The sequence below is a fragment of the Mandrillus leucophaeus genome, unplaced genomic scaffold (assembly GCF_000951045.1).
Source record: "Mandrillus leucophaeus isolate KB7577 unplaced genomic scaffold, Mleu.le_1.0 Scaffold60, whole genome shotgun sequence".
In the NCBI taxonomy this organism is placed as follows: Eukaryota; Metazoa; Chordata; class Mammalia; order Primates; family Cercopithecidae; genus Mandrillus; species Mandrillus leucophaeus.
The window spans coordinates 887,304-902,144 of NW_012106475.1; the positions used below are offsets into that span (position 1 = coordinate 887,304).

General features: G+C 37.3%; 1 protein-coding gene across 4 annotated transcripts in view; it reads right to left on the reverse strand.

Moving 5' to 3' along the window:
• Positions 1–14,463, reverse strand: part of KTN1 (kinectin 1 (kinesin receptor)) — an 83,642-nt gene extending 69,179 nt beyond the window's left edge. For 3 of the 4 annotated variants that reach the window (XR_001008176.1, XM_011999672.1, XM_011999671.1), the window contains exons 1-2: positions 14,341–14,460; positions 3,361–3,913 (exon numbers count right to left, since the gene is read on the reverse strand). Coding sequence is in view for 3 of the 4 variants with exons in the window: in XM_011999672.1 (XP_011855062.1) it covers positions 3,361–3,883 (523 nt within the window). In the remaining variant the exon portion in view is untranslated. Of the gene's footprint in view, positions 1–3,360; positions 3,914–14,338 lie in introns of all 4 variants that reach the window. The other variant, XM_011999670.1, reaches the window with a different exon arrangement.
• Between the last annotated feature and the right edge of the window lie 378 nt (positions 14,464–14,841).

Genomic DNA, 14,841 nt, shown 5'->3' on the forward strand with positions numbered 1-14,841 from the left:
GAAAGAAAGAAAGAAAGAAAGAAAGAAAGAAAGAAAGAAACAGACAGACAGAAAGAGAAAGGAAAGAAAGAGGAAAAAGAAAAAGAAAAGGGAAGGGAAAGAAGGGAAGGAAGGAAGAGAAAATCCTTCCCCATCACCGTAATTCCCAGCATCCCACATACATTTCCTTACATATTGACAAAATACTCTTAGTTCCTTTTCTACCAATCATTCCTCAACTAATTGCAACCTGATTTTTATCTCTTTCATTCCATGAAAGGATTAACTCAGATCCCCCAGTGTCCCAAATGCCATATTCTACAAATACCCATTAATCCTTATTTGACTACTCTGGCATTTTATACTTCTGGTCTCTACCCCTTTCTTAAAATTCTCTCCTCTCTATTTTGTTCAGTAAAATATGGCAGTGACAAAAAGACAAATACTATATAATTTCACTTATATGACATTCCCAGAGTAGTCAAATTCATAAAGACAGAAAGCAGAAGGGTAATTGTCGAGATATGCGGGAAGGTGGAGGGACAGGGGAAAACGGGGAGGCAGGTAGAATGGGGAATTAGTGTATAATGCGTACAGAGTTTCATTTAGAGAAGATGAAGAGTTCTGGACTTGGCTAGTGGTGATGATTATATGAGAATGTGAATGTACTTACCACCACACGACTATACACTTAAAAGTTGTTAAAATGGTAAATTTCATGCTATATGTAATTTGCCACAATAAAAATAAAATAAATTATCTCCTATCAGCTCCCATGATAATTCTCTTCTTACACTTGAAATATTCCTTTGCAGTATCCTTTGGGAACTGCTTCTACTGAATGCTGCTAGTTTTCAGGGTTGGGGCTTCAACTGAAATACTTTCCTTGGATAAGCTATCTACCCCCATGCCTTCTACTATCTTCATGCTTAAGACTTCTGAATCTACTTTTCTACACTTACATACCCTACTGCATCCTGAGTTGCTCTAGTAGATGGCCCCACAGGTACTGGAAACACAAACTGGGGGTGTTCTCTTCTCCATTCACATCTAGTCTCTCTCCAGTATTACCCATTTTAGTGCTACCAACCATCTGCCAAGCACAAGTTGGCAAACTTTTTCTGCGAAGGGCCAGGTCGTAAAAACTTTAGGCCTTACAGGCCATATGGACTCTGGTACAACTATTCAAGTCTGCTACTGCAGCATGAAAGCCAGTCATAAACATATTATGAATGAGTTACTGAATGTAGCTGCATGTAAAAACACTTTATGAATACTGAGACTTGACTTTTTTTACATTTTTACATTTCTCAAAATATTATTCTATTTCCCAACCATTTAAAATGTAAAAACTATTCTTGGTTCATGGGCATAAGAAAAGGAACTGAGCTACATGTGGCTCACAGGTTGCAGTCTGCCAACCCCAACCTAACTCAGAACTTGGGAGATCAGCTTTAATCCTGTCTCCTCCTTTATCTGCCACACTTCTATATAGTGAGGTTATTCGTGTCATTCTTACTCTGCATACTTCTCAACTTTGTTTCTTCTGTCACTACCATAGTTCAGGCCTACATCTTCATTTTACAAAACTACAATAACCTCTTAACTAGTCTGCTGGCATCAAATACCGCCCCATGAAATCTGTTCTTGCTAGCTCTGCCAAAAAATCTTTCTAAAACAGAAATATGACCATGTAACTAAACTGCTTGAAAATCTTCAACAATGGCTAACCTAAGAAGTCCTAGCTCCCTGGCACGGTATCCAAAACCCATCATAATCTAGCCACTGCCATCTTCTCAGCTCTGTTCCCTACCACTCTCTACACCTCACATTGTATGGTTCAACGATACACTGTACTCTTGCAGCTCTGTGCCTTTACATGATATCCTGCCAATGAGGAATGAGACTCCACTATCTGCTTGATGAAGCGATTCAATGCTCAGGCACTGCCTCCTCTGTAAAGCCTTTCCTCCAGCATAAGCAGTAGTTGCTTTAGCTTCTATATTTCCTCTATACTTTCTCTATCTCCTACATAAATCACTTTTTTTTTTTTTTACTGGCTTACATGTCCTTTTTCCCAACTAAAACATGTAGTGTTTACCCTTACTATGTCTTGATCCTAGCTGACATGCAAATATTTAAAATCCAATATAACCAGGCCGAGCGCAGTGGCTCACGCCTGTAATTTCAGCACTTTGTGAGGCCAAGGCGGGTGGATCATTTGAGGTCAGGAGTTCGAGACCAGTCTGGCCAATTTTGTGAAACCCCATCTCTACTAAAAATGTAAAAATTAGCTGGGTGTGGTAGCACACGCCTGTAATTCCAGCTACTCGGGAGGCTGAGGCAGGAGAATCACTTGAACTTGGGCAGCAGAGGACACACTGAGCCAAGATCGCACCACTGCACTCCAGCCTGGGTGAGACCGTGAGACTCCGTCTCCAAAAAAAAAAAAAAAAAATCCAATATAACCTCCTACAAGTTAAGACACACAAACGACTTAATGGTACATACGAGTCCTCTCAAATAAAACAAACTGTTTACAGTTGCACACATCACCACGCCATTTCTCAAGGCTTTTCCACTGTACCTATCAACTCCCTTTCCCTGGAATCTCCCTCCCCCGCCACCCACCCAAAAAACCTAACTAGTACTTACCCAAACTTTAAAAATTTCTGGCATTACATGCTTTAAGTGGTCTACCTTAGAATTCCTACACTGGTTTAGACATATCTAGACCACTACACTAAATCTTTTATAATGACCTATTTGTGTCTACAGCTAACACACAACTACCTTGAAAATGCACTATTTATCTCCATAGCCCTACTACCTAGCATAATGCCTAGCATAACAGATATATGATAAATGTTAGCAAAATGAAGCAATCAAGGGTGAGAAATGATATCTGATTTTAGCTTTCCACCTTTAATTCTTACTACATCATTTAGAAAGTGAAGTTCATAACTGCTGATATTTACAGGTCCTAAGTGGTTTTAGTAAAATAGTCAAAGTTGGATATTTATAAGATGTATGGGTTTGTTGGGTTTTTTTCTTTTAATTTCTTGTAGAGATGAGGTCTCTCTTTGTTGACCAGGCTGGTCTAAAACACCTGGCCTCAAGGGGTCCTCCCACTTCAGTCTCCCAATGTGCTACGATTACAGGCATGAGCCACTGCATCGGACTCTGAAGTTTAAAGTGCTATTTTATGATCAATACTAACTTCTACTAGCAATTAATGTTAATGAAGCAAACACATAATGAAAATAATCATCTCGGTTTCAAATTCAGTATTAAACGTCTGTGTATGTACCTAACAGAATATCTCAATTCCAAGCTCCAAATCATACAATAAAATTAAATAGATTAAATAGATTACAATACCGCTTCCATTTTTAGACTTCTTCTGCCCTGGTTTCTTCTTTGAGGCAGCTGCTTCAGAGGGAGGGGTGGGCTGTTTGGTAACTGGGACAGGTTCTACTTTTTTGCCAGGAATCTTTGATGCATCACTTTCTTTGATGACCTGCTCTTCAAGTACAGGCTTTTGTTTCTTTTCCTTCTTTTTTCTTTCCCTAACACTACTTGAAGTTTCAACCACATTCAATGGAACAGGTACAACTTGATCATCTTCTACTGCCAAAGCATCTGATAATTTAAAGTCTCGAGGTACACTCTCAGAATCAGATTCATGGAGGTTTCCATTCTGGATTTCTTTCTTTTTATTCTTTTTCTTTTCTGCTTTCTTTTTATCTGTTTTGGTAGGAATAAGCTTTTGTTCTCTTTTCTGTTTTGCAAGAACTTCATCATATAATGTTTCTTTCATGAAGAGCCAGAAGAAGAGGAAAATTACTGTAATAACTATTGAAGGAATAAGAACAATAAAATATGCTGACTCATAAAACTCCATGGTACTTTTGTCAATGTGATCCTATGAAACCTAAATAGGGAAGAAGGTAGGGACAAAAAAAAGAAACTGTCAGTCTGATAAAAATTAAAGTCAAAACTGCTGCTCTTTCAAGTGGTATTTCAAATCTAACCTGACCTACAAATCTAAACAGGTTAGTTCTTTAAATCACATTCTTGATTTATTTGCCAACAATTCATACATACTATGAAAAATAAGACTAGTGGTAACTAGAAAGGGTAGAACACATCCTTCCATTTCTAAATCATGTGAAAATATCCTAATTGAAGAGAAAAATTTTAAATATTCATTACTTTCTTTTCCCCAAATATCCACTTTTGGTATTTTATTAGTAGTTAATTTTTTTTGTTTATTGTACAGGGTTGATAACTACATGTGAAAATAAAGAGGCACTATTACCAACTCAATGGACATTCATTAAAAGTGTCATATTCTGAAATGCACACACACACAAAAAGAGGTGGTTTATTTACAGATTAAGACCAGTCACAAACTGCTTGCATCTTTACACCAGTGACTATCAGCCTCATGATGCAGTGGGATCTATCAAGGATATAAAAATCTAATATAATCAAAATCCAAATGTTAGGATGTGGCATTTGGCATTAAAATAAATTACAGACCAGGCGCAGTGGCTCACGCCTGAATCCCACCACTTTGGGAGGCTGAGGCGGATGGATCACTTGAGCCTAAGGAGTTTCAGTCCACCCTGGGCAACATGGTGAAACCCTGTCTCTACAAAAAACAAAAACAAAAAAAAAAACACCAAGAAAATTAGCTGGGCATAGTTAAAACGAGCCTGTAGTCCCAGCTACTTGGAGGCTGAGGTGGGAGGATCACTTGAGCCTTGGAAGTCAAGGCTTCAGTGAGCTGTGACTCTGCCACTGCACTGCCGCCTGGGCAACAGAGCAAGGCCCTGTCCCAAAAAAAATAAAATAGTGAAATAAATTACAAGTTAGGAACTTATCTCAATTTTTTAAAGGCACCCCATACTGCACAAAACAAGTTATACAGCAAAAGCGAGGCTGCCATCAACACCCTACCTAAATTGCTAAATAAAAGGCTTTGCCTCATCAATAGGACATAGGCCCTACTTTTAGATTGACTCAGTAAGTACGGCGGCAGGGAGGAAAGATGTAACTTGACTACCAACATCTGCCTTGAATACAGATCACTTACGTGAAGGGTAGTTTCCCCTAAAAGTAAATCTCAAAGTAAAAATGATTCTGATGTTGAGATTCTACATACTGATGCTCCTTATGAACATGCATAAGCCACATAAAAGTGACTTGTATTCTTATGTCATCTCAAGTGTGTTGTAGAAAAAGACAAGGTATATAATACAGATATAATTAAACATCAGGACATGTTTAGGATAAAGCAAATTAAAGTTAATTTCTGCACTTTTAATGTAAAAATAAATCTAAGAATGTTTAAAATTTTCAAATTATTGATTTGGAGAATCTTGATACGTAATGATTAGATAAAGAAATCAATTCTACCTAAACAGGGGACTTACTCTAAGAATTATTTTACACCTAAGAAAACATCTGATTTTAAATTGGACAAATGTGAGTTTATTGAATATAAGACTTTGCCAGAACTATAACAACAGGGGTTTGAACTGCACTGGTCCACTTACACACGGATTTTTTTTTTTAATCAATTGTTACTGAAAATACGGTATTCACTGGACATGAAATCTAAGTATATGGAGGGCCAACTTTGTATACCTGGGTTCCACAGGGACTATTCCAAGACTTCGAGCATGCTTAGATTTAGATATATGCAGGGGTCCTGAAGCCAATCTCTCGCATATGCCAAGGAATGACTGTCGTTTGTTCCACAGACATGTTATTAATCTATATGACTGAAGTAACATTTCATACTTCCATAACCAATTTTTAAATAGTATTAGTTAAACCCTAGATTTACTAAGACAAGGTTTTAACACATTAAGGGGGAAAAGGAATCATGTGCTAACAAAATACTAAAAGAAACTCCATACAGAATTGTTTCCCTGATAATTCAAATTAACATGAACTGTCCAGGTTTTAAAATTAGACATATTTTATTGTGCCTGCGTTAAGTGTGATTCGTCACCCAGGAATGCTTTTAAAGAGCCCAGAATTTTCTTTTCAAACATAACATCCACAGAATACACAGCCTATTCAACATAAGCTGGGAAGCCAAGGGAGAAAAAGCACAAAACAATGAGTTGGAATGCTTCAAATTTTTGTTTTGGTGAGGAAGAGGCGCTGAGGCACTTAGCAGCAATAACAGAAGCTAAAAAAAGGGGCAAAAGTCAAAAAGGCCTAATGAATAAGCTGCAGCCCTGTACGAACCTAGGTCTTAGGAAAGCAGAAATTATGATCAAGCACAGCAAATTCACCTGTATAGAAAGAAAAAGTAGCAAATGTTCAAGGAGAAGAGAGGCTACGAGACCACAAGAATTCTGAAACACCGATTCTTCAAACGTTTTAATGCTTTTCTAGTTTCCTTTTCCAGGTCCCATATATAGGCCTGAAGGAATCAAGCTTTCTGTCTCTGGATTTTCATGGGAGTCCCTCTTCACGCAATTCAATTCACATTCATTTGAGCTCACGTGAGACTCACTATGCATTTAGAGGAACCTACATAGACACAAAGAGATTAAGAATCAAGAAAATGTTTGCTACAGCCATAAAAAGGAATGAGATCATGTCTTTTGCAGGGACATGGAAGAAGCTGGAAGCCATCATCCTCAGCAGACTAACACAGGAACAGAACACCAAACAATGCATGTTCACACTCATAAGTGGGAGTTGAACACTGAGAACATATGGACCCAGAGAGGGGAACAACACACACCAGGGCCTGTTGGGGGGTGGGGGTTGAGGGGAGGGAACTTAGAGGATGGGTCATAGGTGCAGCAAACCACCATGACATACATATACCTACGTAATAAACATGCACGTTCTCCACATATATCCTGCTTTTTCTTTTTTTTAGAAGAATAAAAAAGAAGAAAATGTTTGCATTCCTTTAACCCAATAATCCCAATTCTTTATCCTTAGGAATTTATTTGCAAGAAAAAAAACATATAGAAAGATGTTCACAGGCCAGGTGCGGTGGCTCACACCTGTAATCCCAGCACTTTGGGAGGCCAATGCGGGCGGATTACTTGAGGTCAGGAGTTTGAGACTAGCCTGATCAACATGGTGAAACCCCATCTCTACTAAAAGTATGAAAATCAGCCGGGTGTGGTGGTACGCGCCTGTAATCCCAGCTACTCAGGAGGCTGACGCAAAAGAATCACCTGAACCCAGGAGGGAGAGGTTGCAGTGACAGTGAGCCGGGATCGCGCCACTGCACTCCAGCCTGGGCGACAGGGCAAGACTCTGTCTCCAAAAAAATTAAAAAAAGGTTCACGGCAACATTACATAAAAACTGAAAAAAGAAAACGTTCAACATCAGAATGTTTTCAACCAGCAAATATCAACTCAAAGTATAGGTATTAAACCATGAACCTAAAACTTCAATTCAATGCTGCTAAAAAGTCAAAATCATATGTATTTATATGATCGAAACATTTTATATATGCAAGTTCAGTAACTAAGGAGTTGTGCCAAAATCATGGGTACAGTCTCATTTGCCTTAATACTCTAGTTTTAAACTTTGTTTATGAGAAACTCTTAAAATATTATTTTAAAAAGGCAAAACATGAGTGTCTATTGAATAAATACTACCATACCAATTAATATACCTCAGATTCACATTATACCCACGAGCATCAGAATTACATAAGGAGGAAAAAACAAGAGACAAATAGGAACTGAAAATGAAACAGGAAAATTCAGGGAAGAACAAACACAGAAAGATTTAAAAGCAGGGAGGCAAAATTGAAAAATAAAAGGAAAGAGGCTGAGAAAACGTTAATTTAGCTCTGAGTGATAAGAACCAGGTCATTAAAATTTTTTAAGTCCACAGTATGCAATTCAATACATGTTTGTTGAGTTGAAAAATGGAGACATGTAGACACTTATGCTGTTCTTTCACACATGGAAGAAATCATTAACACTGCTGATTTTTGCTAACTCACAACCTGAGTTACTACAAAAAAATTATAATATTTTTACACATTTTTTTTAAGAAATGGGGTCTCTATATATACACTGCTCAGGCTGGACCACATTGGCTATTCACAATCCCTATGATAGTGCATTGCAGCATCAAACTATAGAGGTCTTCCCACTTCAGCCTCCCAAGTGGCTGCAACTACACTACAGGAATGTACCACCTAGCCTGGCTAACCCTTTGTAGTATTAGTTACGTCTTTAACCTCATCACACATAAGTCATAATAGATTCCAATCTGAATGCAATAAACAGCCAGTGGTGGTAAATAGGATTTCTCTGTCAAGAGAACCAGGAGAGAAATATCCATGGAATGATAGGAAAGTAAGTCCAAACTATTTTAAAACCACATTCCACACCATTGTCTTTTATCTTTTACTTGGACATAAATCTTTCAAGAAACTGATAAAGATACTGACCCTCTTTCTCAAAGAAAAAAAGTATCCACACTCACTAAGTTTTACATATAATCTCCAGAAGGTTTCTGGATTCCCTGAAGAATATGCCCGGGCCCCAAGTTTAAAATCCTGCTCTACAATGAGAGTTTTCATTCCTGCCCTATCTTAAAAGAACTACAAAAATAATTGTAAGTTAACATGCATGATATGTAAGTTGTGTTTCATCAGAGTACGTATTACAAATACTAATCAAATAGTTTTAAAATTCTATTTACTCGCCCTCCTATAACTTACATTTGTTCATATAAAAACTGAGACACATCACTGAGTTAAATTCTATAAACTTCTCAGAAGGTACAATGACCTGTTTATATTAATATAACGAAGAGGTGAAACCTAAAATTTTTTTTTTTTTTTTGAGACGGAGTCTCGCTCTGTCGCCCAGGCTGGAGTGCAGTGGCCGGATCTCAGCTCACTGCAAGCTCTGCCTCCCAGGTTTACGCCATTCTCCTGCCTCAGCCTCCCGAGTAGCTGGGACTACAAGTGCCTGCCACCTCGCCCGGCTAGTTTTTTGTATTTTTTTAGTAGAGACGGGGTTTCACCTTGTTAGCCAGTATGGTCTCGATCTCCTGACCTCGTGATCCGCCCCTCTCAGCCTCCCAAAGTGCTGGGATTACAGGCTTGAGCCACCGCGCCCTAAAATTTTAAGTGATATAAAAATCTGGTGGCAATTATTAGAATTTCAATAGAACTGCTTAACCAAAAAGGATAATATATTTATGTATATACAAGACAGACCACACTGTTTATATAATAAAACCATGAAACTGTTTCAGTGTGGGACATGTGAAGAAACATCATACGACCATTTAAAATAATTAAGACTGTAATGCAGCAAAATACATTACATAGAAGAAAGATTAAAATTTTTGTGTTGAGTATTATATACACTCATAGATGATACCTAAAAAATGAGAATCATTACATTTTTTTGAAGGGAGATTATTACAAACATTTTACTGTTTTAATTGTTCAACTTTTAAAATTTCACATTAAAACAATAAGTAACCAATCTAAATGCACAGTACTAAACTTCAACAGCTTAAATACATAAAAATAAGAATTATTCATATTACGAGAAAAAACTGAGGCAGTTTGATAAGTATACTATTAAATTTCAAGTAATACAACAATTTTGAATTTTATTTTCTTACTATAGGGTTTCAGTTGCTCTTGCTTCTGCTATCCTTTTCTTCACATTAAAAACATTGAAAGCAAATGACACAAAAAAAATTTTATCAATATTTCTGTCCTTCAATTGACACAATTTTATCAGTTAGGGTGACTCAAAAAAACCATTAGCAAAAACTTAACAAATCAAAATTCAAGACTGAAATCTGAACACAGTGAAAGTATTTTTCCACCAAAAAACATACAAAGCAAGCAGACACATTTGAAAAAAACAAAAGCAGTAAGTTGAGGGAAAGGTAATTTTAAACATAGGAATGCAAAATTCCATAAAAGTTCCGGTATAAATCAATGGACAACTAAACAAATACACCCTTAAGATATACAGGCTCCCAGAGCAGCCTATAAGAGCTTGATTTCGTTATTTGAAAACAGTTAAAATATGACAGAAGTAGCTGAGAGGCCTAAGCTGAAAGTTATTATTATAGGTTATCTGTAAAAATAATGTTCATAGGTTAAAAAAAACAACAAAAAAAGCTATTTGTAATCTGATCACACTGAATCTAAATACTTGGCATTCCAAACGTGCCACTCTTCATACCATGTTTACCTTTCTTTAAACCCACAATACTATCTCATGTTTTTTTAAACAGACACGTTAATCTTTTTTTAAGAAAAATGATTTATGGTTAAGTTCTCTACAGTGATAAAAAGTTTACTATTGGTAGCCAAGTATCATTTAATTAAATTTCCACTCCGCAAAAGGTTTAGCTACAATGAACTCCTCCTGCTAAAATTAAGTATTAGGCATCATGTAGTTGATAACCTTCGAATATAGTATGCGTGTTATATTGCAGATACATCCTGAGCAAAAGTAAATTATTTTAAGATTAGTGAATAGCAATATAATGAAGCAGTAAAATGGAAGGCAAGAATCTTGACTTTTAGTTACAATTCGGCCTTCACTCAGTCTTACTTAAAATTTTTAACCATGAGTTTCTTCTCACATGGCTTTAGGGTCCAAACTACTTGCATGATCTTGGATATGCCAAGATCCAAGTGGCCCCCAGTTGGTGGTGCCCAGAGTACCCATGGTAGAAGCAAATGCATAACCTCTTCCATGGAATCCTTCCCCAAGTCAGGCTCCTTAAGGTTTTTAAAAATTATTATCCAGATATGAGCCCACAAAAAAATAACAGAACATGTGACAAGCCATCATGAACAAGAGGCAGAAGAAACAAGCTAAAGAATTAGATCCCCAACTGCACTCCAGCCTGGGAGACAGAGCAATACTCCATCTCAAATAAATAAATAAAATAAACACATAAATAAAACCAAATGGATAGGTTAAAAATAGTTGCAAAGAGATCAATTAAAATGACTTTCAATAGTTTAAGTAGATCTGATGACAGTAAATCAATTTCAACACAGAAATACTTGGGTGGAACAACTAACAAGAAAACTCAACTATCTGAAAGTGAGTGAGGACTCTAGTAAGACAATTCCCACATGTCATGCTTGGAAGCTTCCATAAATGAGAAAAACCCCTTGCCAAGATTAAGAATACAGGAATACATTCCTATCTGGGGAGTTGTAGATCAGATTTTGAAGAAAACATGGGACCACCAGCTAGAAAAGATCAGCAGTCAACCAAGTGGGAAAAATCAGCAGGAGGAGGCTACTATGGATTCTAAATCAGGCAATCAGAGGAACCACTTTCTAAAGTTCCATTTAAAGCACCTCACCTCATCCCTGCAATCAAATCTAAAAATCTTTGCCTTGTCCTTTGTATGAAATCTCCACCTAACCTTCAAAACCCAGCTTAAATCAAACCTATGAATATGTAATTTCAACTCTCTTCCACAATAGTCTTTATTATTCATTTGTTATTTAGCACTGACCATATGTCAGGACTGCTCTAGGACATTCTGAGTAGACAGCAGTAAAAGGGCCACAAACCCTGCACTTACAGAGCTAACATTCTACTAAGTGGTAAGACGGACCAACAATTAGTATGCAGTATATGAAAGGGCATTAAGTAGCAAGAATAGTGATAAGCAGGGAAGAGAAATAGGGAGAACAGGAAGATGTGGACAGCGGTTAAATTTTATTTATTTATTTTTTTAATTATTTAGAGACAGGGTTTTGCCATGTTGCCCAGGCTGGTCTGAAACTCCCAATGGTTAAAATTTAGAGTAGAATGGTCAGAGATGATTTCATTTTTAAAAAATGACATCTCAATAAAGACCTGAAATAAGTGAAAGATAGAGCCATGTTGCTATCTGTATCTAAGTGAAGAGCAAAATACGGTGAATGAGAGAAGAGCAAGCACAAAGACCATGAGACAGTAACATACCTGCTATATATGAGCAAGAGCAGTAAGGACAACATGGTTGAGGCGGAATGAACAGAAGGATAAACTGATGAGGTCAAAGAGAATTTGAAAGGGAGAGGGGATGTGGTTAACAATTCATGTTGTTTCTTACAGGAAAAGGACTGTGGCTAACGCTCTCAGTAATATGGGAAAACTACTGGAGGGGTGTGACTAGGGAAGGGTGTAGGGAGAAAGTGAAATCAGGGAAAACTGTTAGGTGACAACTGAAATAATTTAGAGATGATGGTAGCAGGTGAGGTGGTCAAAATTTAGATACTTTATAAAGGTAGAGCCAAGATGATTTGCTGATGGACTGGATATAGGGTATGAGAGAATAAACAAAGCCAAAGGCAATTCCAAAGCTTTTAGACTAGGCCAAAAACAAAGGAGCTGCCCTTTACTGAGATAGGGGAAATGTGGCAGGGACATGGTTAAGGTTGAAGATAAGGAGTTAGGTTTTAGGTAAGTGGAGATGTCCAGTAGACAGCTAAATAAAAGAGTTGTCACGTGAGAAGTGAAGGCTAGAGATATAAATTTGGAAGTATTCAGCAAATGGACTATACTTAAAGCCATAAACTTGGATAAAATCCCAAAAAATTGGGTATAAATAGAGACCAGGTCTCAAGACTGAAGCACTGAAATTCAACAACAGGAAGATGAAGAACTCTCAAGGGAGAGAGAAGAGGTAGAAAGAAAACCAGGAGTGTGCTGTCCTGGACACCAGATGAATACGGTCTATTAAGGAGGAGAGATGGATCAATTTTGTCAAATGGGGTTGGTAAGTAAAACACAATGAAAACTAGTAATTGACTTCTAAGTTTAGCAACATAGACGTTACTGGTGACTTTGACCAAAGCAGTAGAGTAGTGGTGATCAAAACCTGATTGAAACGAATTTAAAAGTTAAAAGAACTCTAGCAAGTGTGGACAACTCTTTGAAGCAACCTTCCTGTGAAGGGATGTAGAGAAATAAGATGGAACTTGGAGGAGAATATGAGGTTAAGAGTTTGGTTTTTAAAGATGGGAGAAACTACAGCATGATAATATGCTGACAAAAAAACGATTCACTAAAAAGGGAAAGAGTAATGATGCAGGAGGGAGAGGCAATGTTTTCAAATAGCAAGAAAGGACAGAATTTGGACAAGTAGATATTGGCCTTAAATGGTACCACAGACAGTTCATCTGTAGGAACACAGAGAAGGAAGAATACAAAAGCACAGACCCAAGACAGGAAAGGAGGTAGATGGTATAGACGTTTGTGAAAATTCTGTTCCTAATGCTACGATTCTCTTTATGAAACGAGAAGCAAAGTCATAAGCAGAGAATAAGTGTAAAAAAGATGGTGGCCAGGCACAGTGTCTCACGCCTGTAATTCTGGCACGCTGGGAGGCCAAGGAGAAAGGATTGCTTGAGCCCAGAGTTCAAGACCATCCTGGGCAACATAGCAGAACCCTGTCTCTACAAACAATAAAAAATTAGCTAGACGTAGTGGCATGCACCTGTAGTCCCAGCTGCTCGAGAGAACAACGCAGAAAGATCACTTGAGCACAGGAGCTCAAGGCTACAGTAAGTCATGATTTCACCTCTGTGCTCTAGCCTGGGTGACAGAGGGAGACCCTGTCTCAAAAAACAAAAATACAAAAAAAAAAAAAAAACAGTATTGAAGGTCTTATAAAACACATTACAATTATTGTTGTAGTTTTCATTCTTTGTAAGTTGCACTCGTTTTAATTTTCCACTTAGGTTTTTGAATGCAGGGTATTTAACAGTGTTCACAAATAAATTTGCTGACTTTAAATGAATTTATAATCTCACTGAGAAAGGAAGTATATAGTATCTACAAAACTAACCAGAGCAAAAAGCCTAACTTGAGCCTCCATGTGGTTCTACTCTTCCAGCTCAAGTACCATGTCCACAGCTAGTTCTCCTCCTAAAATTCCAGAGCACTTATTCTCTATTTACATACACATGCACAGAATTCTATGAGACAGTAAACGGTTTCAACTAATATAGCAAGGCAGCAACATACTGCAGTATGATAAAGATAAGAAAATAATAATTGAATTCAAAATCTAAAACAAACCCAAATACATACAAAAATTCAGTTTACTCTAGGTTATTTCCAATCAGTAGAAGGCTATATCATTCAAATCAACTAAAAACATCCAAATAAAGTTTCAAACATAAGAAAAAATATAAAGCACTTGAGGGCTGGGCGTGGTGGCTCACACCTATAACCCCAGCACCTTCAGAGGCCACAGCAGGTGGATCACTTGAGGCAGGAGTTTAAGACCAGCCTGGCCAACATGATAAAACCCTGTCTCTACCAAACCTACAAAACTTAGCTGAGTGTGGTGGCACACACCTACAATCCCAGCTACTCAGGAGGCTGAGGCAATGAGAGTCACTCGAATCCAGGAGGCAAAGGGTTGCAGTAAGCCAAGGTCACGCCACTGAACTCCAGCCTGCGTGACAGAGCAAAAATCTATCTGAAAAAAAGAAAAAATATAAAGTACTTGAAAACACAAGAAAATAGATAGGCTCATTTTACATAGTTCTATATGTTTAAATTTTTGTAAGTATATTCCATTTGCAGTAAGAATTTTTAAAAATAAATGATTCTACCAATCGATTTAAAAAAACAAAAAACTCAATGAGAAAAATAGACAAAGCATTAACCATTTCCTGAAATGGCCATCAAAATGCAAAAACTCATCTAAATTCCTATTGTCCTAGCCAGTCACTACACCAAAAGTATAATGGCCCCGGAGTGCACAACACAATTAAACAATTATCTTTTAAAATAAGAGGAAAAACATTCGAAGTAAGCAAAAGACAAAACAATCCAGGAAATCCAAACACTGAA